Genomic DNA, 23,447 nt, shown 5'->3' with positions numbered 1-23,447 from the left:
GCGGGAGGGGGCAGCCGCTTTCTTCCTGAGTAGAAAAACGCCCCCCCCGCTCCGTGCCCCGGGGCTGCTCGGCAGAAACTTGCGGGCCGAGGAGTTGCGGGGCCGCGGTGAGCAGGGGCCGCCGGAGGTGAGTGCGCGCCCCCGCCGCGTCGTGTCCCTGCGTCCCGTCCCGTCCCTCCGCTCGGAGCAGCGGGCCTGGAGGCTCCGTTCGGCGGCGCTGCGGGTGCCGGCGGGGCGCGAGTCGGGCCCCGCACACTGGAGGTGCTTAGATCTGTGTCCCCCCCAGCAGCAGCGCCGGAGCCGTCCGCAGGCGCTGAGTGAAGCCTCCCAGATGTGCCCGTGTGAGAGGTAAGTGGGAGCATCCTTGTCGTGCCCGTAGGGGAGCTCAGAGACAGGAAAAGGGAGATCTGCCCGATGCAACTTCCTGCCGCTTTGCTTTTTGGTGGTGGTTGCTGGAAAAGTCGGAGTGAGCGGGGACGCGGCTGCCACCTCCCGCAGTGTCGGCGGCCCTCGGGCTGCTCCGTGCGAGCCCCGCACCGCTGCGCCGTGCACTCCTGTCTGCTCCGCAAGCGCGGCCCGACGGCGCTGGGAGCAGCCGCTCTGCGCCTCTCCGTGACATCCCTTCTCGAAACAGCGTGAAGTTGTGCTGCTCCCCAAGCTGCCTTTTTGGACGGTGACAGTGTAAGAAGCGAATGCAGCTGGGAATGAAATGCAGGAATTATTGCTCAAGCAGCTGCAGGGCTTGCTCACCCCGAGAAGATCAATTGCAGTTTAAATAACGCTCAAGTTCTAATACAGCCCAAACAAAGACCAAGCAAATCTCGGCTGAGCATTGCCACGCGATGGTTATCACACCAACAATGATCATAACTCAGTGCAGGGTTTGGGGAAGGAAACAATGCAGCGAAGAGCAGCAGTGGGAATCAATAACTCAGATTCTGTTCATTGCTCTGAAAGCCTCTCACTGGGCAGCCCCAGGCGGCATGCCCCACCTCGCCGTGCCTCCGCTTCCCCCCTCATAAAGCGAATAAATGTGCCCGCTGCCTCACGGAGGTGCTGAGAGCCCTAATTAATTAATTGAGTTCATAGCTGCTCGGAGATCCCTGGGTGTATTTTTCAACAGAAGCGCCAAGTGTTACTCCAGCTGGGAGTTCTTGCATTGTGTGGCTCTGCTCATATGGGTTTCTTTTGCGACCTACGTTAGCTGAAGTTTTGAACGGAAGGCAAGAAAGTGCTAGTTCTGGATTGGGACTTTCTTGACTGTGTGTGAATCTTGCAAAACTACAATATGCTACTCATAGGCAGTTTTGCTGGGGAAGAACTGTTAGTGCTTTAACCAGACGTTTTCTTGTTATTCAAAATAAGTTTGCTTTTATTGCTGGAAGTATTGGGATACTTAGCATTGACTGGTATTGCCATGGGAAAAAAAAAAAAAAAACAAAAAAAAAAAAACAAAAAAAACCTAGTGTTATTTAATGTAAGAACAAGATACGTTTATAAATGTATCTGCATGCATTGTGTGGATGCTGACCTCAGAAGACACTGAGATCAGTGGCTCTGTCACTCTGTGTCCCTGTACAGTCACTTCTAAACCCAGCGCTTTGGTCATAGGGAGTATGTGCCGCAAAGGAAGAGCTGCACAAATTGGTTTCCGCTGGTAAAAGCTGATAGTATCTAGTCACCTAAGTGAGCTCAGGTGTCATCAGTTTAATAGTTCTAATGAGGTATTTAGTAAATTTCTACATCACAATAGAGAAAGAAATGCATTTAATTACCTGGCTAAATGTTAGGTGTTATTTCCCTAGGTTGCATACAGTTATAATAAAGTTGAAGCTAGCTTTCAGCTACTCCTTTTTGAGTGGTGACTCAGTTTTGGTACTTCTTCTTTTGGCACTTAAAAAAAAAAAAGTTATTCATGCCTGGATCCATGGTGGTAGGAAGTCATTGCCCCCAGCAGGAAGCTGGTGGGCTGTGGATGAGCATCACCATCATATTTGCAGGTGACGAAATGGTGCCATCCATCAGTGCCTGGCAGCTTGAGCCATGGGAGTGGGGTGAAGTGAGGCTGTAAGTGAAGCCATGCAGCAGCAGTGTCTGCACAGGACTGTGACTCAGTTCTCACTAAATGCAATCACAGAAGTTTAGTTAGAACTGAGTCACATTCCTATGTCTGTGTTAGGAAAGTTGAACATCTGGCACCCCCATCATACTCCAGCAATGAGCAGAAAGTGATTCAGTTACTACCGCTATTGTTCCTGGACATTTTGCAAGAAATAACATTTGTTTTCCCCTTTTTATTTTTATTTTTTTTGCAAACGTTAAAAGTATAAACAAGGAAACAACTTTCTGTAACTCTTGTTTCCTGGTTTAGACTTGGTGATCCAAGTGTGAGGATAGTAGAAGATATGGCTTTTTCTTAGCGAGCTGCATTTAATTGGCAAATAGGATATCTCAGCAGCAAGCTCATCCTGGCCATTTGTACTTCCATTCGGCTGGTTCAGATAAAGGAGCTTGGTTACAGTGTTGTAGTCCCAAAGCTGCTACAGTACAATGCCAGTTTGTGTTCACAGCTGTAGCAATGTCTTTATTATTCCTAGGCTTAATATTTGGTTGAAAGCCCATCCCTTTAACTGTTCTTGTTTGGGTGGGTATGCTTTGTGCCAAAGTGTGGAACATGACCTAGGGATGACATCCCAGATATGCTCAAGGTGCAGCTCTTCTTCATTGCCATCCAGAGGGCTGGATCCTGCTCACCTTATGCAAGCATCAAGATTTATTCATTCCATAGATTGAACAATTTCTCATGCAAGACCCATGTTACATGTCTGTTTGCACAGCTAATCGTGGTGGGGATATGATGAGGTGTGATGACTTCATTAGCAAAAGCCCCAGACCCTTGTGCACTGCGCTTTCTCCAGTCTTGGTTATTTGCTCAGGATGGGAATGGAGCAGTGGAGGGGATTAAAGCCTTCCAAGAAGTAGGAAACTTTGCTGATGTGATGTGGGTCCTTTCTCACAAATGCTTGGCCATCAGAAGTTCAGCAGAAGCAATGTGTTGGTAACACGGTCCTGACCTATGAGGTCTGGTCATTTTGGGAGTCACATGAAGGACAGAGCTCTGGGAATAGCTTCTTTCATCAGATGCTGACATCACTTTTTCACTGCTGTTGGGATGCAGTCAGATGGTAAAGCTCACTCACAGCAAGGCCATTATTTCTACATGGTCTGAAATTACCTTTGTTCGATCTTCCTTTTGTTTTTCTCCTCCTAGCTCAGACTCAGAGAGAGTACCGAAAGGATTGGCAGTAGCCTTGCTTAAAGCAGACAATGCACTGTAGGGATTCTGGTCAGTTTCCTCGGATAAGTATTGTATTTCAGTAGCAGATAAGCTTAATTTTAACACTAGAGTTCTTCCGCTACACTTTTCTTGGTTTACGTTCTTGTTTGTTGTTTTCATTTGTTTGTTTTTATCAGAGAATACTGAATGTTTGATAGAAACCACATCTATGCCATCATAAGTTTTCAATGAAATATTTGCTATAGCTATCAAAGTATTTCAAAAATTCCCCAAGAATATTTCTGTGGATGCCAAGTCACTTTAAAACTTTTTCATCAGATGCTTGTAACTGTGGTGCATCACATTTTTTGCTGAAGTGCTATGTAATGTTTTGGCTGAGCTGCGAGAGCCATGCCTACACAGCTCAAGGCCGGAAAAATTAGAATTTACAATTCTAAATTTAAAGATTAACCTGTAATTTAATGGTAATGTTGAAGCCTACTCGAGAAAATTGGTTATGCCATCCGTGTGCAGCTCAACTTTGCAAGAATAGCGAAACTTTGAGCTGTATCTGTATTGGAGACTAATTTCCATTGAAATATAACTGGCGCTTCTTATCATGGTTGTTCTCGGCAGCAGTGAAGATAACAGTAATCTCAAGGAGCAACATGGCAATATGTTTTATGTTCTCTCCAAGTTTGTACCCTGAAGAATGTTGGGTATATCTGGTACATGCATATTATATAGATAGAGAATCTATATGTTCTCTATATATCTGTACCTCTAGAAACTGAAGTTATGGAGATGTAAAGCGATGAAAGACGAACGTAGCAGAGATAACAACAGAGTTGTACCAATAATTATGAACAGCGCATTGAGTTGAGGTGAGAGGGGGCTGCCAGGTGGGGTAGTGCAATTGAGGTCCACAAACACAGAGTTGTTTGTATTATAGCAAACAAAAGAGTAGTTCTATGTGAATATACACATCTTAAGAGTAGATGTAAATAATATAAAACCTAGTGTTTATTTAAGTCAGATTGTAATCTTTTTAGATTCATTTATTGACTAGCTTAGATAACTTTGGTTTTTAACAGTGTTCTTTATATGTCAATATAACATAAATAAAGTTATATAGCTTTGTGTGCAAGACTGAGTCATTAACAGGATGTGGAGACAGTTAAAATGAACTTTGATCCCATAGCAAGCAAAGGATGTGATGCATTCCCTCTGTTGATATGCTTCAATAATACTTGATATCTTCAACTACTGAAGTCTGTAAATAGGTGCAGATATACAGAGAGAAAGAGCTGGGTTTGTAGAACTCCAGCTGAGGCATTTTGTCTCCATTCATCTTGGAGAGCAATTAAAACAATAAGCAGGAAAGTTTAAAGCTGTCAGTTATACATAGTAGAGGTGAACAGCCAGCCAGGGGACTTGAAACATTTACAGATAGGAGGAGTAAAGGGGAAGGCTAATAAAGAGATATTAGTTGGAAAAGGGGATAGAAACTAAAGTCAGAGAAGGAAACACCAGTATCAGAAGTTTCCGATAATTGGCCTGCTGAAGCAGCAAGGGAAGCTCCACGCCATGCAGCAGTCTGAGTAGGCCGGATTAAGCACAAGGAGGATTTTTGTTTCCACAGGAGTAAAATTGCCTTTCCCCTTTTACATGCATGATTAATTTTTTCTGTCCTCTATTTGTGCCTCCTGGGCATTGCAGTCACACAATGTTTTGCAGCTTTTCCTGTGCAGTGTGCTTCTGTTGCTTGATCCATGCTCAGATCACGCTCTGGGTAACCTCAAATAATCTCTTCCTTTGCTTACTTCCCGTGGTGAGACACTGTTTCACTTCTGGCTTGTAGGCTGCTTTCCCAGGAAACCTTCTGTGTGGTTCCTGATACCCCAAACCCAAGTGTTCACACACTTCCAGACCTGCTGAATGGGTCAGAAAGAGCTGTGCTTCTTAGCATCTGCCAAAATAATACTCTTTCATGACCCAAACTGTTACAGGCTCCTTTGTTCTGAGTTTCTGCGCTATTATGATGACAGTTCTAGTCCTAGAAAGCCTCCTACATGTTATAACAGTGTAATGGATGGACAAGTGGTTTGCAGATTGACCTCTGGGACATCAATGAAATGGGCAAAAGCAGTTAATACATTCTACTTGCTTTTGTTAATGCTAGCTTCTGTGAAAAATAATTATTTCTTATTATTTAAATGGACTTTTAAAAATTATTTCAGCTTAGGATAAAATAAAAAATGCCAGAGATCTTTCTGTGGAGGTTCATGGTTTTTATAGTCCTTAATAGTAGAAGTGACTGAGCTTTCATTCACTGAATGCCTTAGCAGGCATGTCCAAACTGGTTGGGAATTAGTGCCTTTACAGTGCTGCGTATCAAAATTATTTTCTTATTTGTTCTAGACAGTAAAGTATGGAATAAAGAATCCCAGTAAGAGTTAAGAATAGTAATGTTAGTACAACTGAAAAATTAACAAAGCAATTGTGTAGTGGAATAAGTTATAAAATAGAAGAAAATTCCAAATTCCCAGGCTATGGTTTGGGCATGCAGAAAATTTAAATCCTGTTTTTGCTTCAGGCAGAGAAAAGGTTATGCATAGGGTGTGTGTAGTCCATGTTAATTTCTATATATGGTGGTAAAAAAGACAAATAAGATTTTAAATGAAAGGACTAAGCAGACAGAGCTTCCATGGCTGATAACTTACACATCCTACAGTGAACTTATAAACATACTTTGCAGTTGCTGTCCTGTCTGCAGCATAGTACAGAATGAGTGCAACCCGTCATGATACTCATACAACTGCATGCTGCGCTAAATAGATCCATTGAATTTTGTGCATAGATCAAAGGACAGGCACTAGTTTAAAGCTTCGCTGCTGACATGATGTCATAGACTGATAATTAGTTTAGGAACTGTTTCCTTCTGGTTGCCTTCCTGGCTTTCAGAGTTCCAGGAATTGCTCAGACATGTGAGTTGATGCAAAGCGACTTTTAATGTTATTTCAGATCATATTAGAACAAGTGCAAAACAAACACTCGGGTACCTGAGCTATACTTTCCTTATTGCAGATTGAATTCTGAGTTATGTTTTGCATTTCAGCATTTAAGCTTTTAAATGCTTTTCAGATTATATACTTATGGTGTAGCATTTTTCTCACAGTGGAAAAATAAGAGAGGATGAAGCAAAGTAACGTCCTCTGGTGGTTAAGGTTGTAATAGGTATTTCTCAAGTTGTAAGCAGTGGTTCTCCTCTTCCCAGCATTGTCACTGGAGGGACAGATAATCATTGGTTCTGTCTGTCCAGAAGGAGTTTGGAGGAAGGACTCCCAGCTGCATGCCAATCTCCTGCACTGCTGTCCAGCCCTGCAGCTCTGAAAGGGACTTGGTAGTACCTGTTGATGTGGGAATTAATGGCTTGGGAGTTTGGACGCTGGATTTGTTGTGATTACTACAGCATGCAGATAAGTTTATACTTTTCTTGGTCCCACTCTGTTGCCTACTTCTGCCCGCAGATAGGTCTGTGAGTCAGTAGGAACTGAATGGTAATATAAGGGAATTAGTCTCCATTGACTCTTTCACCTCTGTTTCCTTGGACTCTGGCTGCATTGTTTTGTCCTTAAATCTATCAGGATTCAGTTAGATGACTTGACTGTGCTCCCATTTTTGTTTGCAAAATATTTCTGTTCTACAAAATAACCTTCCGCTTGATATATTCATGGTTTTAGAACATCACTGTTTCCAACTGATAGTTTTATAGATGCTGATCCTCCATCATGAGGAGGAGGGCCCATAGCCTCAGCAAGTGTAGGCAAGAGCTGTGCACTGACACAGTCACTCCCGGTGGACTGAGTGGGCAGGGCTGGTTTGTGTGTGCCCCAACCCTGGACTCTGGGGAGGCTCTTGTTCAGTAACCTGAAGAATCCATGCTGTTCTGATAGAAGCTTTAGTCACCAGAAATTGTAAGTGCCAGCTTTGCTGGTCCTGGATGTATTTGCCAATGAGATATCATGTCAGAGGTGAGACATGGGTGAGTCTTGGAGATGCTTCCAGAGATGGTCATGATTTCTTTTTTCTAGGAGATGATACAAGAGCTGTCCCAGCAAAAATCATCCACAAAGTAAAGTGCCTCTTCAGAACTGAGATCATAATTCTCTAAATGTTTGTTGGTGGCTTTTTTTTGTTGTTGTTTTTTTTTTTTTAATAATCCACAAGGTCAGGGTGCTTCAAGGATTGCTGGTCCAACCAGCGCTGTCCTTTACCCACTGCCCTCCACCCCCTCTCCTGCTCCTTTGCTCTCACTGCTGGAGCTGTCTTTCAGTGCACAAGCAGCTGGAGTCAGCAGGGCCTCTGTTTTCCTTTAGACAGTGTTTATTTGGTGAACCTACTGTGTATAACAATGTCCAATTCATTTAGTAGCATCAGTTTTACAATACTTTTTTTTTCCCCATTTGAATATCCAGTCTTTAGTGTGGATGGGGAGAATTGCAGTAGTTAAGATTTAGTCTTTTTTTTTTCCCTAGAATAAATGTTCTCTACTGTTTTGTTTCTGCTGGCAATGGAGTGGAAATTATGGCAAATGCTTTTTCAGTCTAGGACTGAGTGACAACCCATCAAAGCATATGGTATATTAACATTTTCTTCTGTGGGTAAGCATCCTTCACTCTCCTTATTTTTAATACTTTATCAGGTTGTGGTTTCCAAACTGAAATAACAACTGTTTTCAGAAAAGGTTGAGTTGCATGATAAAGTTGTTCTTGGAAGATGTGTTTGGTAATGATGTAGTGTAATATGAGAGTAAGGAATTCCTTTTACTTTAAAAAGTATTATTGTGAGTGAGATTTAAGCGATCAGAAAACCCAAGCTCCTTCTCATTTCAGCCCTATGTATTGAAAAAACCTGTTGCATGTTCACCCACAACTGGTAAGTTGGGGTTTATGTGGCCAGTTATCTATCCATGTTTGGCTTTACCTAAGCTATGGAAATAATCAGGTTTCAGATGTGTATTTCCAACAGTGCAATTTATTTCTTTAGGTTTCTGTAGGCAAGTAAGTTAGCTAAGGAAACATTGAAATATGGAGCTCAACACATAAAGCTTACACATTCTGCTTCAGTGGTTTATGGTTGTCCTTCTCTCCTCCCTAAGGACATTCATACCATTGTAATGAATTTTAAATTGTCTCTAAACATTATTAATTTTGGACATGTTCTCCTGTCGAAGGTGCATTGGTTCTTCTGGAGTCTGTAGCATCTCCCACCTGATAATTTTTGAAGGGGTTTTGTAGATGTCCTACAAACCAGTTCCGTTTCTAACCAACTGCAGTGAGGAAGAGCACTGACACCTCAGAGCCCTGTGGAGTTGCTGGAGTAGATCAGTAAATCAGCAGTAAGTCAAGCCTCTCCTAGTCTGGAAAGGCCTCAATTCTGCATGTGCTTCAGGGCAGCTCAACTGGCTGAAGCCCCTGTGGAGCTGGTTTGTCAGGGCTCTATCTGTAACCACCTGGTCTGTATTTCCTCACTGGCTGATAGTGCCCATCCACGTCTGTGATTCTTTTTGCTATCACTTTTATTAGTCCTGCTTTTAAGGACATTGCAGCTAAAATAACACAGAACAACTTTCATTCCTCCCTCTGTATCATCTTTTGGGCCATGCTCGTGCTGTCCTAAGCCCTCTCTGTGGTTGTGGCTGGGGCCTCCACAGAGGTGCATGTGGAAAGGAAGGTGCACTCTGTGCTGGTGTGATTTGACCATGAATAAGTGACTTGGTAGTCCTGCTTTTGTCACTGCCTATTGACTTTTTTCCAAACCTTCATTCTGTCTATGCTGGCTATGAAGATACTACATATCTGTTTTCCAGTTATCCTATTTCTAGGCCAAACAATGTGGGTTGTTGGTTGCCTCTGATATACAAGGTAAAATAAGGTTTACCTTCTTTATTAAATAAATGCATGTATAAGGGGAAAAGATAAGGGGAGTTATTGAATTCATAAAATATAGACTGTGGATTTTAGACAACACTGGAGATGCTTGTTGATGGCATAGTGCTGGGAAATGTGTGTCCAAATTTGCAAAGGAGGATGTCATGGGAAACTTTGCAGTATATACCCTGGTCAGATAGACTCTAATTTAGGGAGGTTTAAGGTTTTTTTTTTTTTTTTCCCAGCTTTTAAAAATATATTTACCCTTCCTTTCGAAATATATTCTTATATGTACCCATTATTTGTAGGTGAGGATACCAACAGAATGGAGTCTGGATAAACTATGGTACATGTTTCTTTGTGTGCGTAGACACAGTACAAGTATTACCAACTAAACCACTCTTTGATATGTGTAATGTGTCCTGTAATGATTGGTTTATGTCTCAAAAAGGGCAAAACTTACCTGTAAAATGTATTAGCATAATATGAAAATGTCATCTTCCATTACTCTGTTAAAGCAATTATGTTATGCACTGTAATGCATAAATGTAGACAGACTACAGCGTTATTTTTACCCTAAGGAGGAATGCAAAAGAAAAGATGTACTTCTTAGCCAAAATTACTGTCTTCTGAATTTACTTTAAGAGCTGAACACAAATGACTGGGGGCCTGTGTACCCAGTAGTTGTTGAGGGACTCAGTCCAATAGGGTTGCCTCATTGTGCATGCAGTAATGACATTGTAGAATCAGGATGTGGGTCTCTAAATGAGGTTTTAGCAGCCTAAGTTTCTGTTAGGAAATGTTGGCGTCTATACGTAGGGAGCTGTGGGGAAAAATACAAGGTTGCATTGTACCTCAGCTTCTTACAAGTTTTATTACTGAATCCTATGAAACATGTTTTCCATGGAAAAAAAAAGATTTCATATTTGTTTTTAGGTTCTCTTTCCTCCTGTCTATTTCTTTTTTAAATAATTGAAAACTACTGTTCATTATTTACATAAAGCTGTCTCTCTTGAGTCTGCTTTCTGTAACCTTTCCCCTGTGAAGAATTTGAGGAATTTGTTGGCTTTCCTCAGGGGGATCCTGGCCATGTTTTCTCTGAGGCTTCAGGCTAGATAGTTGGTGTTTTCTGCAAAGTAGCTTACTATGTTTAAATACTTGCATTTAACCTCAGTATAGATTTACCATTTGGGCACATTTTGAAAAGTTGTGTATGTAGGAAAATATGTACTTTACTTTAACCTTCAGCCTGCTTGGTAGCTGGCAGTAAATCTCCAAATGCAAAATGGAGAGCCGCTTAGGAAAAGAAAAAATACGGAATACCTAAATGCCCTAAAGGCTGGGTATTTCAGCTGTGTTTCTAAGGCTCTGCCTGTTCCTTGTCCTCTTTTTTCTTTCTGTCTGTCTTTTTTTTTTTTTTTTGAAAATGAGGATGTGTCAAAGCACAGTATAAAATGACCCCTACGCAAACTCCAGCATTCCACATCTTTCGTTCTCCAGCTGTTAACGTCAGCCAATGCAGCACGCAGGCTTGGCTGCCGCTAGCACCATCTCAGTGGCTGTCCCCACTCCTCCTTCCTTCCCTCTCCCTCCTTCATCTGTTTGCCAGTACAGTCATCAGTGCTTTGAATTAGGTGCTATTGCAATTACTTGAAATTTCAGCGAGTCCCAAATACCAGAACTGTCAGTGTGTTCATTCACCTCGTATCAGCTTCTGATAGGAGTATATAGGTTTCAAAGCAGATAGGCTTTTCTTTAGGATGAATTACTCAGTAGGTATTTTGTCCGAATGATTCGTAGAGAAATGATTTGAAAGCCACGTGGCTTTTTTTTTAAGTCTGGTTGGAATCATATTTCCTCAAAAGCATCCTTAATCATACTGCCTCACAGATTATTTTTCTAACTCTCTTTCACATCTGTCTGCCGTAGGATATTTCAAAGATGATTTGGCTCCCACTGGGACTTGGAGATCTGATGTCACAATGAGGACTCACACCCGGGGAGCCCCAAGTGTGTTTTTCATACACGTGATGTGCTTCGCCTTTGCTTGCGGCGCCAGGGAGGACGCGGATGCCATGGTTCCTTTTGTCAATGCCAACTACGACAGCTATCCCATGCTCTACTTTTCCAAGGGGGACGTGGAGGGTCTGCGTCTCCAGGCAGCAACCACGCACCGGCACATCGCAGCTCGTCTGATGGAGGCAGTGCAGACAATGCTGTCGAACCCCCTGGAGTACCTCCCACCCTGGGATCCGAAGGAGTTCAGTGCTCGGTGGAATGAGATTTATGGCAACAACCTGGGGGCTTTGGCAATGTTCTGTGTTCTCTACCCTGACAACACTGAAGCCATTGGCATGGCCAAGGATTACATGGAGAGGATGGCAGCTCAGCCTAGTTGGTAGATTTTTATCTTTTTTTTTAAGTTGTTATTATTGTATAAACTGCCTGCAGCTGGAAGAGTGAGTTGTTAAATTAGTAAATTACTTAAATTATTTCAGTTGTTTTAACATGGACTTTGACAGTAACTAACTTGCCAAATGCATTTACCCTCATCTGGACCAGCAGTGCCACATAGTTTTTTACCTTCACTGTATCTACCTTGTTGTAAATTAATGCAGAAAGAAGAGATAGGAGCCTTTGTGTGCCATCCCAATAGCTCTAAAGTAAAGAAAAAAAAAAGGAAGAAACCAAAACCATCACACACCAGAAACCAGGGCTTCCCATCTGATTTGTAGTGAGAATGTAGTGTTAATTTTTCTTCTCTTTTTCCAGACTTGTACATTTCCTTTGGGTAATGTTTCCTTAGAATTCAGGAAAGACTGCCTGTGAAAAGATGTCATTAGGATTAGGTACAAGTGACACTCAAAGTTTCCTCAAACAAGTGTTTTATGAATGCTGTCACATCTGTCTGAGCTTTAGTTTAGGCTTGCAGCTCCACTTTGCTCTGCAGTTCCCAGGCTTCTTCTAAAGACGTTCTAGGTCATGATAAAAATAGTTGTACTTCTAAGTGTTGTATTGCAACTTTTGGAGTATCTAGCATTTTGGTGACCTGCATTCACTTCATCTGGGTTGTCATACACATTATTCTGTCCTCACTGTGCCACACTCTTTTTACAGAGGCAGAAGTTAATGTTTTTGCTATTGAGTGAATCAATTGATTGGGACCCTAGGATCTCTCACCTTCTCCTCACCTTCATTTTTCATACCTGATTATCTCCCTTTTCTCCTTAGGCTGCTACATTTACCCTACCCACTAGCAGCAGTTGCTATTTGGTCCACCCTGCTGACTGTGCCCCAGGATTGCTGCCATTGTGGAGAGTACAGGGGATGAAAACATGCTTTTTGCCAAGCAAGACAGTGGCTTCTACCCACTGCATGAGCTGTAGTTGCAGTGGGACATTGTGGCTTTCTATGGCAACTGCTGTCCTGCAACTCCGTGGTGACAACAGCTCACCAGATGCCCAAGTCAGGTTTCAAGTCTGCATAGAAGGAAGCATTAGCTGTTCAAGCAGTATTCATTGCTCAAACCACTATTCCCCCCCTTCTCTGGGGAAAGACCAACTAGTAATGTCATTTAGATGGCATGGACCTTCATGGGAAATGTGCTGGATTGAGCTAGCGCAAGCTGGGATCCTTATCTTCTCAGTGGGCATGATTTAAAAGGCATTACAGAGTTGGGGTTCCACTATACTAAATATTAAGGTGTTGAATGCCACAGAAATATAAGAACTGGAATAAAAGAAATGGTGGGAGATAGAAGGGTCACAGTGGGCTTAAATTTCTAGTATGTCAAGGAAGAGAGAACATACAAGAGTGTAGAAGAAAAGTAGTGCAGCAAAAGGATGGTGTTTAGTTCAAAGTTATTCCATTGATGCATAACAGTACAGGCCCTCAGTCTTATTCACTTGATCTCACTGTATAGCCTGGGAGGCCATCTGAAGTACAGCCTTACCTTGGCATGCTGGCAGACTGACAGCTGTGCAGAGCTGAATCTCAAGGTGTTTGACCATCTCTAGCAGCAGCACCTACAGACTGCTCCAAACACAACACCTTCCTCCTTGATCTAATTTTTCACACTCACTTGGGGTAGTGGAAGTACATGTCCAACTGTTACTGCTTTAATTGAGTAAAGAAGAGAAGCAAGTAGTTTTCTGATCAGTGGAACTTGTTAGTATCTGTCTTTCTCAGCTTCCTACATCTCACTGTTACAATAACCTCATTTCAGTTCCCTGTTTCACATGGTTCCTGCCCTGGAATAACTGTCACTGCCAGGAGAGGAGACAAAATCTCCTCTGTGGAGATCTTCATTCAAAAGCCATCTGGATATGGTCCTGAGCAACCTGCTCTGGCTGGCCCTGGTTGAGCAGGGAACAAGATGACCTCCAGAAGGTTCTTCCAACTTCAGACTTCAGCCGTCCTGTGGTTCCTCTGTTCCTTTGTCCCAGATGACCAGACGAGAATCAGAACTGATCAGATAATCTATTCCCACTTGGCTTTGATAATGTTTACCTTCCCAAAACTACTGTTTTTCTCAAGCAGTTATCTCTGTGAAACAGAAGCCATGCTTTTCCTGTCTTTCCCAGTAGATACGCTGTTCAGCAAGCAATCAAAGTTTAATCAAGGTTTTCTGCTTTACAAAAAAAAAAAAAAGAGAGAGAGTAACACTGTAATACTCTTAATAGGGAAAGTACATAGAGAGGAAATTGGAAGCACGGGTGATAGGGCTGGGGTAGACTTCCCTTTGTATAACCTCCAAGCGTACATAGTGGTCAGCTTTTCAAATGTTGTAACAGAAAAAGAGACCTGGTTTCAGTTTGCTTTTCCACAAAGAAGTTAGAGCTGAAAATGCTTTCAACATGAAGTTCACACTGTAGCTCCATCAGTTCTCTCACTCATCCAGCAGTGGTTTTCTGGAAGACTATAGCAGTCTAACATCCCTGGGACATATGCTGCTGTGTCTGACTTTGCTCAAATAGGTCAACATGCTCACTCCTTCAGTTTGTGATCAGACAGATTTCATAAATCTGAGAAATTTAATTAAAAAGTACCAGCAAAACATGTTACTGCACACACTTCTTCACTTAGGATAAGACTAGGAGAGCAAAGATGGCATGTGCAACAGTTCTTGTCTGATTGCTGCTAGCAGATATTTAGGTGTTCTAGAGATATGCCCTGAGTAAGACTGGTTATGAACCATTCTTGCAATGTCACAGTAATGGAACTATTAAAAAACAATTTTGTTCAGTCTATTTAGTCATGTTTAGTTCCCCTCAGACTTTGAGGAAAATATTATTCTGACCGATAAATTAAGAATATTATCCTTATTAAATAATTTGAGGGTAGACATGTTCTTCACAGGAGAGTGGGAAGAAAGAAGGGTTTTGATGGTACCCAAGCTTAGAGCCTTGAATGTTATGAGACTTCTGTATCAAAACTGCTTATGTCAGCAGTAAAGAGGGCTTGTACAGAAAGGTATCAGTAAGTAAAGTAAATCTGGAGAAACTTCTCTCCTAACTTATTCTCTAGTATAAGTACCTGGACTGCCATGTAAATTGCCCTAAAATGTCTTTTTCTCTCTGAGGGGTAGTCAGCATGTATTGGCAAGTTAGATCTGACTGTCATATAAATTACTTTCTGGCAGCTGAATTCTTTCAAGAGTATAATCTGGATTTCTTTTGACTTCCATTTAAGTGGCATTGACTCTAAAGTAACTCTATAATTAAAAAAAAATGCCTGAGTTGGGTAAATTTCCTCTAATTTTTGTAGTGACTGTAAGTAAAAGTGTATTTTGTAGTGTGGACAGTAGTTGGATAGAATAAATCAACTTTCCAACATCACTGATTATTTGTTCCAGAATGTCAAGAGATTAAAGAGACTGACATTTTAAAAATTCATCTTTATGTTAGTAAGAATTCTCTATTGTCCAAATATATTTCAATATATCAAGACACAGTTATGATAAAGTCTACTGATAATTGATTCATGCTTGGAAATGGCATGTAATTAAGCACTTACATCTTTTCTCAACTATTAGAATAGTCATTTTGTATCACATAATAAAAGGCACCCTTAATTGAATTCGCATTTGTGTAGGCTAACACAGCTTGAGCTGTTTGTCATAACAACCGCTCCTGAGAGGCATGCTGCTCATAACAGAGCATCTGTAATTGCTACATCCTGGAGTAGGTTTACATTTAGATTAAACAAAGGGTCAGTGGCTAATAGCTAGCTATAATAATAATCAAAATAATGTGGGAACAGACAATGTTTTGGAGGCTAGCAGGAGCAGGCAAATGTAATGCATTAATGTTTTGATAAAAATAGATGAACTACTACTGTTTTGCCTGTAAAAATTAAAAGCTGTTGTTAAATAACTTGCTTGGTCTTCCTGGAATTCAATCTAAATTCTGCCTAAAAACACAGGGAAAGTTTGTCCTTACTTAAGACAACTTATCTTATTTTACAGAGAGCGGAGGATATAGATCAGTTTTCTGGCACTTTATCTCCAGGTCACCTCGCACACTCCCTTACCAGACATGCGCTGTTGGCCGAGGAATCTGCACTAGTGATTCTTTCCATATGCTGTCTTGGCCTCTTCCAACACTGAGTGAAGTGATGTAATTAGAGTCAAACACCATGCAGAAATAAGAGCCCAGACAGATTTTGTATTTGGACAAGGCAGTTGAAAAAAGGGTTTTCTTTACAAAGTCTTTTGTACAAACAAATACCTTAGAAGTTCACAAATTCTGCACCCTTTTCACAGTGGGGAGATTTCCCTGTTTAGAATTGCCAGACAAGGGATTTTTGTACTTTTTTTTTCTTGACACATAGTTCATGCACCATTTTTAATAGAAGTATGTTACCAATGTACAGTAAGGTGTAGGATTTGACAGCAAGCCTGACTTCATGGTTTCACATTGGAGATAATTGCTGTCAAGCACATGCAAACATTCCAAGAAAATAGCAGCAAGTAAGTAGAAACTAACAGGAGTCTTCAACATAAGCAAATCTGTGACCCTCGGTATTTCTTGTTATCCAGCAATCCCATAGCCTTCTGTTAGCCCCTGCTTATTGATAGTATAGGTGCATGGTGAAGGCTGACGCCATTGGTGTCTAAATAGAGCTCGATGCTGAACAACATGAATTGTATAATAAAAATGCATGAATACAAATACTTAAATGTAGAAATTAAGTTCATGTGCTGAGTTGAAATAGAGAAAGACTCTACACTGACAACACAAATTTAACACTTATTTTTGACTCCCAATAATCAACAGTCAGGCACATTCAGAGAATACTGAGGACGGTTTTATAAGACTATTGCTATGTTGCAGATGTTGCATTAGTATGTAAAAAGCTTGGAGGATGCTGTTGAGATAGTCTCTTAGAGTGTGAAAGAAAAAGAAGAGTAGAAGGATGAATTCAGTATCTGGAATATATATTATGTTAGTAAGTGAAATATCAAACCCTTGCATTCTTATCATTTTCATATGTAGCATTTAAAAATAGAAATTGTGCATGACTCTGAAATTAAACTGCTAGCTGAAGTGTGGTGAGTTTTTTTTATACATCTATTTTGAAGTACAATTCCAGCCTGGTTTTCTGGGAGATAAATCAGCGCTGAAGTTCAGTGGTGACTACAGGGAGCTTACCTTCCTAGTCTAAAAATTTGCTATAACCTAGAGTTTATAGCAAACAGCTAGAGTTAACATAGCTACATTTCTTTGCCTGCTTTATATAGCATTGAGAGTTACTAAAACAGATTTGATTTTTATTAATATGTCAGTGTAGAAGGGTCATGGTTAATATTAAGAAAGAGCAAAATTTGAAAGGGTCTCTCGTGATCAAAGGCAAAACTGAAAGAAAAGGATGAAAGCAGTTTGAGAATCAGTAGAATGATGGTTACAAGCCCATAGGGAAACAGGGAGAGAGGGAGAACAGAAAGTAGCTAAAAGTTTCCAAAGAAGCAAAGCTTCAGTTGTCTCCTTTGCAGGTTAAGCAGTAGGGCCTTACTCATATAATAAGCTCTTAAACTTCTAAAAAATACGTTGTGTCTGTGTTGTCTTTTTTCCTGCTGTGACTTTAGCCTTCTATATTTAAGCACTCCTTTGTCTCTCTTCTTATGAACTGAGCTGAAATGAGCATGAGTGACTGCTGCTGAAACGTGAAGAATAGGAGCAAACTTGTGTTGTTTTACCTTAGACAGCAGAAATACAAATCATCAGTTTTTCAAGGTCTCAAAAACAAACAAAAAATCTCTACGTATTTCTTTTTGCAAAAGGCTGAGTACTTGGGTTTGGCAGACTGTGGAATTTTTGCTTTGGTGGCAACCAGAAAATTGTTGAAAGGGTAAAAGCTGGGAGATTGTTTTGGATTGAACAGAATTTTTCAAGGATTTTCTTTCCTCTCTTCAAAACAAAAATTGGAAGATATTGTTCCATCAGTGAACAATGTATTCAATTTGAGCACAAGAAAATATTTTGTTTTGGAGACTTTCTAAGAAAAATATTGGGCATTGGATCTAGTTTATAAAATGAATGCTGGTGGTCTCATTTCCCTTGGTGTGTATACTCCGTCTTGGTATGTATGCTTCCTCTGGTCAGGGGGAATATTTCTCTCCTTTGCCTGATGAGGATTTGAAAGGTGTATCTCCTACCCCCAGAGCAATAACAAGGATATCTAGAGTGCCAGGGCACTGGCATTATCATTGGCAGGTCTGTACAGTTACGCAGTTGGACAGAGGACCAAGAGCTCACTTGGCTCTATTACATGCAACATTTGCATCACACTTGGCATTTAACACGCATTAAGCTCAACCATGCTGTTACCTAGCTACCAAGTCTAAGATGGATTGCACCTAAATGCACTGACGGGGTGTCCTCGGACTAATTTCCAGCTGAAAATCTTCCCAATAGAGCCCTGATTCATTACATTTGCATCAACCTAATGCAAATGAGAGTTTCTCTACTGAGGAGTGATTTCTGTCATGCTTCCTGCGATTATTAGCTTCATGTGCCCTCAACCTCTAAGTTATTCTTCGGTCTTGAGGAGGTTTGGAGCATTAAGCTTCAGGATGTGGTCTACATGTGTAATGCATGTGTCAGGGCATGTTTAATGCTTTGTTTTGCATGCAGCGATGCCATATTATTTTTTGGTTGGAAATCAGCTATCACACTACCTACAAGAGTATTCTCTTTCTTAAGTTAGTGTGTTATGCTCCTGTTTGCTTCAATTTGTTGTTAAGAATTGGGTGAAGTGAAAGAAGAGAGATTCTAAATATCACATAGGCCATGATCAGGGATTTCACTTAACCAAGAGAGTTTTTCTTGGTCCAAATCCTGCCTTGAACTGGGTAGACAGTGTTTTTACCTCTTGGCTTACATCTCTTAGAGAAATTATAGTGGTTTGGGTTTTGATAAATGAGGGAAAAATATATTAACAGTTTCTACTGAGAGAAGGGACATTAGCAGTATTAGTAGTGCTGCCAAGTTGTGGGGAGATTGGGGTAATCTTATCACAATTTTTCTTGATTTTGTTTCAAAGAGACAGAATATTGATCTGTTACTTCCCATACAAAATTTTATGCAATTTGTGTCATTATTTAGAGCATGGGATCCCGTTCAGTGAAGGCAATGTGTACACTGTTAGTCTGGGACAGTGCAGTGCCTGCATGGTGGTCCTTGGCATCATAAGCTGATGTCTACAGAGTTGAGCTATAACCCCTTCCAGGTTCACTGTTCATTGCAGAAGGTGGCAAATCTAAAATGGAAACAACATTGTACTACGCTAAAGTTCTCAAGACACGTAGGAAAAATACACTTCTTACATGAACCTTATCCACAATCCCTTTATTTCTATGCGATTTCCTTATGGAGGATCTATGTCATTGTATAAAATAAAGTAACAAAAAGTATTTTAAACAGCAAAGATGAAGAGAACCTAAAAGAGCATCTCAGGTGTGTGTTAATGTTTGGAAGTAGTTGTTCTGTACTAAGGAATCCATTGTAGACGTTCTTATTTACTCTGGATTCTTTTTTATAGTGTCTGATACCTTTGAAAGACAAAAGAGGCTACTACAGCACTAAAATAAAAGTTACTTGCTGCCTTCAAACAGTTAGCTGCTAAGCTGAGGTTCATACTGTCTGATGTTTTACGCCGGGGAGGATTAGAAAATGTCTGTTCTCCAGCATGTTTTTAACCATCCTTATTTGAATAAATACAAACAACTTTATTTTTTTATTTTGGAGCAAAGTAGTTTATAATAGCCTTGAAAATTCTTTATTCACAGACCGCGGTAAGTGTAGGCTTGTGGTCCCATGCTTTCCCACGGCTTATCAGCCGGGCTGTTTACCACATCTGACGCTGGAGATCTATTTGAAAAATGAGAGTGCAATTTAGATACAAAAAGCATTTAATGCTTTCTACTTGACCATTCTTCTTGTGGATCATTTTACACATTGTTTGGTGCACGTTACTTGATTCCACTGAGATTCATTTAATGGAGTCGCCCTGATTTATATCAGCTAAATAGTTACTTCTTAGAAGGAAAGTTCATTTTAAGAACAAATGTTGGCTGTGATTTTTGTATGTTTAGAAATAAGGGTCTTTAAATGGTCATTCTTGTGTGTGTGTGTGCGCGCGTGTGTGTGTGTGTGTGTGTGTGTGTGCGTGTGTGTGTGTGTGTGTGTGTGTGTGTGTGTGTGTTTTGTTACTTGTGTGCATCTCTTCTGTTAAATCCTGTGTAAGACCTACTACACAGAATTGCCATTTGAGGGAAATAATTACAGAACTACCTTGTCTAAACAGAAGGAGTTGACTATGGCAACATGTAGGCTTAGGAAACCTAACATAAACTTTTTTACATGGAAAGCTTTGATATTATTTATTTTTTCTAAAGAAGTCAGCTTAAATGCAGTCATAACTGATCAGCTTAGCACTTCCTGTGTAGAAGAGTGTTTCCTATTTTATCAGAAATGGTGCCACAGGGATTAATATATAGTCTTTTGCTATGGAGTTTGATGCTGTGTTGCTCTTGAAACCAAATGCAAAGCTAATATCAAACCAAATATCTTAACAAAGAAATTTACATTGCATTGGTTCCATCATCAAATCCCACTTAAGATCAAGTCAGATAAAGAACATTAAATAGCTTTTAACACATTCTGATTAGCAATTTGTATGTTTTTATAAGGATACTGAAATTTGAATTAAATGTTTTAAATTAATTCCTTACATTTAATTCTTCCATTATTCTTTCCCCTTCACTAATGTATAGCTTAGCCTCAAGCACTTGTTAATTGTTCCAGACTAAGGTCTTTAAAGTGATATTCCCTGTCCTCATATGAACTGAATGTACAAAGATTTGGCAAAAATCAAATTAAAAATATGTTGGAAATTCAGATTCATGATATAGCTTATCAAAGATATGCATGTTCCATGGGATTCCTGGCAGTGAACAAAGTGCCTGGGTGTTCCATATAACCAGAGTAGAGTGCAGCTTTATTTTACATATATGGCCAATTAAAATCTCAAGGTTTTTCCAGTGCTAACCAAAGATGAAAAACCAGAAACAGAAATGTGAAAAATGAATTGAGATTGTCAATCTCAACTCAGATTCATTCGGATTTTCAGCTTTTCTGTCTCAGTGACTCAGTATAAATGCATTTGGAGACTGGGAAGAGTTGCTTGCCTGGTTCAGTTACATTTTCTTATAGTTTATGTAGAAGTATGGAAATAATAAGCACCTAGGTGAAGCATTTAAATATTTTGGCCTACAGATCTGTAACTTTTCTCACAACAATTAACACAAACCTAAATAAGAAATTTCACTATATCTGGCCAGAAACTTTTGCTGATGGGATTGAACCGGAAGCAAAATAACAGAGAAATGTCCCAAACAGTGACCACCAAAAAGTCTCATAAAGATATGGAGAAGACAAGTAGTACATTTTGAGAACTTTCATTCCTGATGCTTTGGTTGTTATTTGTTACCACACTTTTAGCTTTCTGTCCTAATATTGTCCACAACTTTTTTTTTCTGTCAATGCCTAACTGTTGACCAAGAAAGAAAGAACAGGCTACAAACAAAATAATCTAGCCCAGTAAAAAACCTGGTTCAAAACAAGGTTCAATTATTTGGTGAATACATTCTTGTATTTAATTTAACATCCTTGAAATAATGAATCTCCACCTCCATTATGAATTTTCTTGGTACATCTTTAGTATGTTGTTAATAATTATTTTGCTTTAAAGACAACTTCAATCCCATAGCCACCATTAGGAACTTATTGACTAATCTGGAAAAGAAAAGATTATTACAAATTTTTTGGAAGAGTGTAAACTATGGGATATTACTTTCTTAGAAAAATGCTTTAAATCTTGCTTCAGACAAATAGATTATTTTTCTGTACAATCAATATTCTGCATATCTGTTTCTCCTAGCAAAACCTAGAATATCACAAACACTGCTTTAAATCTTAAGGACTTTATCTTTCTGGTAAAATTAATGAGATTTGAAGGTTAATATTATCCATACTTAGGACAGTATAGAACTATCTAAAACACTTGGTAAGTATCTTACTACCACGTTAAATTCAGCATGCGTTGCCTAACTTTGGAGATATTAAGTCAAACATCTATTTAAGTATATTCATAGAGAAAAATGAGTAGGTGAAACTCAAATTAATTGGCATCTTTCTTTATTGACAGGCTAGTGAAGGATGCTCCATGGGATGAGGTCCCTCTTGCCCACTCCTTAGTTGGCTTTGCCACAGCTTATGACTTCTTGTACAGCTATCTTAGCAAGACTCAACAGGAGAGATTTCTTGAGGTAATTGCCAATGCTTCGGGATATATGTACGAAACATCATACAGACGAGGATGGGGTTTCCAGTACCTCCATAACCACCAGCCTACCAACTGTGTGGCCCTGCTGGCTGGAAGCCTGGTTCTGATGAATCAAGGTATGTGCTAAACCATAGGAATGCTTTTCTACAGTATATCAGCTCAACTGCCCATTTACGGAGTAACATGCAGGAACTGATACACGTTTTTTCTGCGGTTTTCCATGTTAAGTGCTCTGCCTATACGGCAGCCAGCTGCAAAGGTGTTCTGCTTTGTGTGCTTTGAGAGCTCTGTTGCACTGGGTTTGCTCTTACGCTGCCTAGAAAAATGTATTTATTGAATAGAACAATAATCTGTGGGCAGATGTACAAGGTATTATATATATGCATTATATCAGTAAACATAAAAGTAGCTGTCTAACTGGTTTTGTATTTCTTACCTCATGACTGCTGAGACTTAACACTTCCCTCACGTGTACTGTTACCAGTTCAGATTTGCAGGCAACCTTTTAGGGTAGATTATCAGTTCAGAGATTGTTCTAATGCCTGCAGACAGTCTGGCATTGGTCTGCATCGAGGTCAGTGGTCAGAAACACCCTGTGCCCCAAGCTTTCAGCTAGGCTATAGTACTTCAGTCCTGTTTCCCTGAGAGGACAGCCAAGCTGGAACTTGATCCACCCATGGGCCACAGCTGAGGACCTATCTTTTCAGCATCGTTTGTGAAGAAGATGAGCAAAGCTTTACCTTTTTCCCTTTGAGCTATGCCCACTCTGAAGGAGAGTGCAAGTCATGGAAAGAGCAATTAAATCTGGCATTTAATCCCTATGGTACTTAGGCTGAGAAGTGGAAGACATGGAGCCAGCTTAGCTTATAAAACTGTATTTTATCAAGATTTTATTTAAAATTTATTTAAACATTTATTTAAAATGTGCTAGACATGTTTTGAAAACACAATGCCTGATGAAGCTACTTACTTGCCACAAGTCAAGGAAAATCTAGTTTCTGGATGCTGATGGTGTTGCCAAACCGTTTAGCCCTGCCAAGGAAGGGCACATCTGCACATAGTTGGAGCTTCCAGACACCCAAAGAATGTGTGCCAGAAAAATGTGACACCTACTGTATTTGGGGGTCAGTTTTTTGTTAAGAGCTTGTCATAGCAAGTGCATTCACTAATGTGCATATGCTAAAAACCAGCAAGGATATACATGGAAATTATTCCCTTTCCTTGTACCATGCTTTCCACAAATTGAAGACTAAGACCATGTTTATTCAGTGGGTTTTGCTAAATTCCTCATAATTCCATCCTTCTCTGATCCTCTGTTGTTGCAGAAAGCTGACAGTTTTCAAGAGGACTCTGCTTTTCATTAGAGCATAGACCAGAAATATGCTTTATGC

General features: G+C 40.2%; 1 protein-coding gene across 9 annotated transcripts in view; it reads left to right on the top strand.

Annotated features, from left to right (window-relative positions):
- Positions 1-23,447, top strand: part of DSE (dermatan sulfate epimerase) — a 35,344-nt gene continuing 11,897 nt past the window's right edge. Inside the window, exons 1-6 of one of the 9 annotated variants that reach the window (XM_021389916.1) lie at positions 13-127; positions 290-348; positions 7,816-7,941; positions 8,514-8,678; positions 11,140-11,608; positions 21,919-22,172. In XM_021389916.1, the coding sequence (XP_021245591.1) occupies positions 11,193-11,608; positions 21,919-22,172 (670 nt within the window). In that variant the 5' untranslated portion in view covers positions 13-127; positions 290-348; positions 7,816-7,941; positions 8,514-8,678; positions 11,140-11,192. Of the gene's footprint in view, positions 349-7,815; positions 7,942-8,013; positions 8,679-11,139; positions 11,609-21,918; positions 22,173-23,447 lie in introns of those variants that run through there. The other 8 variants (XM_021389915.1, XM_021389911.1, XM_021389912.1 and 5 more) reach the window with 8 other exon arrangements.

This window comes from Numida meleagris, chromosome 3, assembly GCF_002078875.1.
Source record: "Numida meleagris isolate 19003 breed g44 Domestic line chromosome 3, NumMel1.0, whole genome shotgun sequence".
Classification (NCBI taxonomy): Eukaryota; Metazoa; Chordata; class Aves; order Galliformes; family Numididae; genus Numida; species Numida meleagris.
This window is presented reverse-complemented; position numbering and strand designations above follow the sequence as displayed.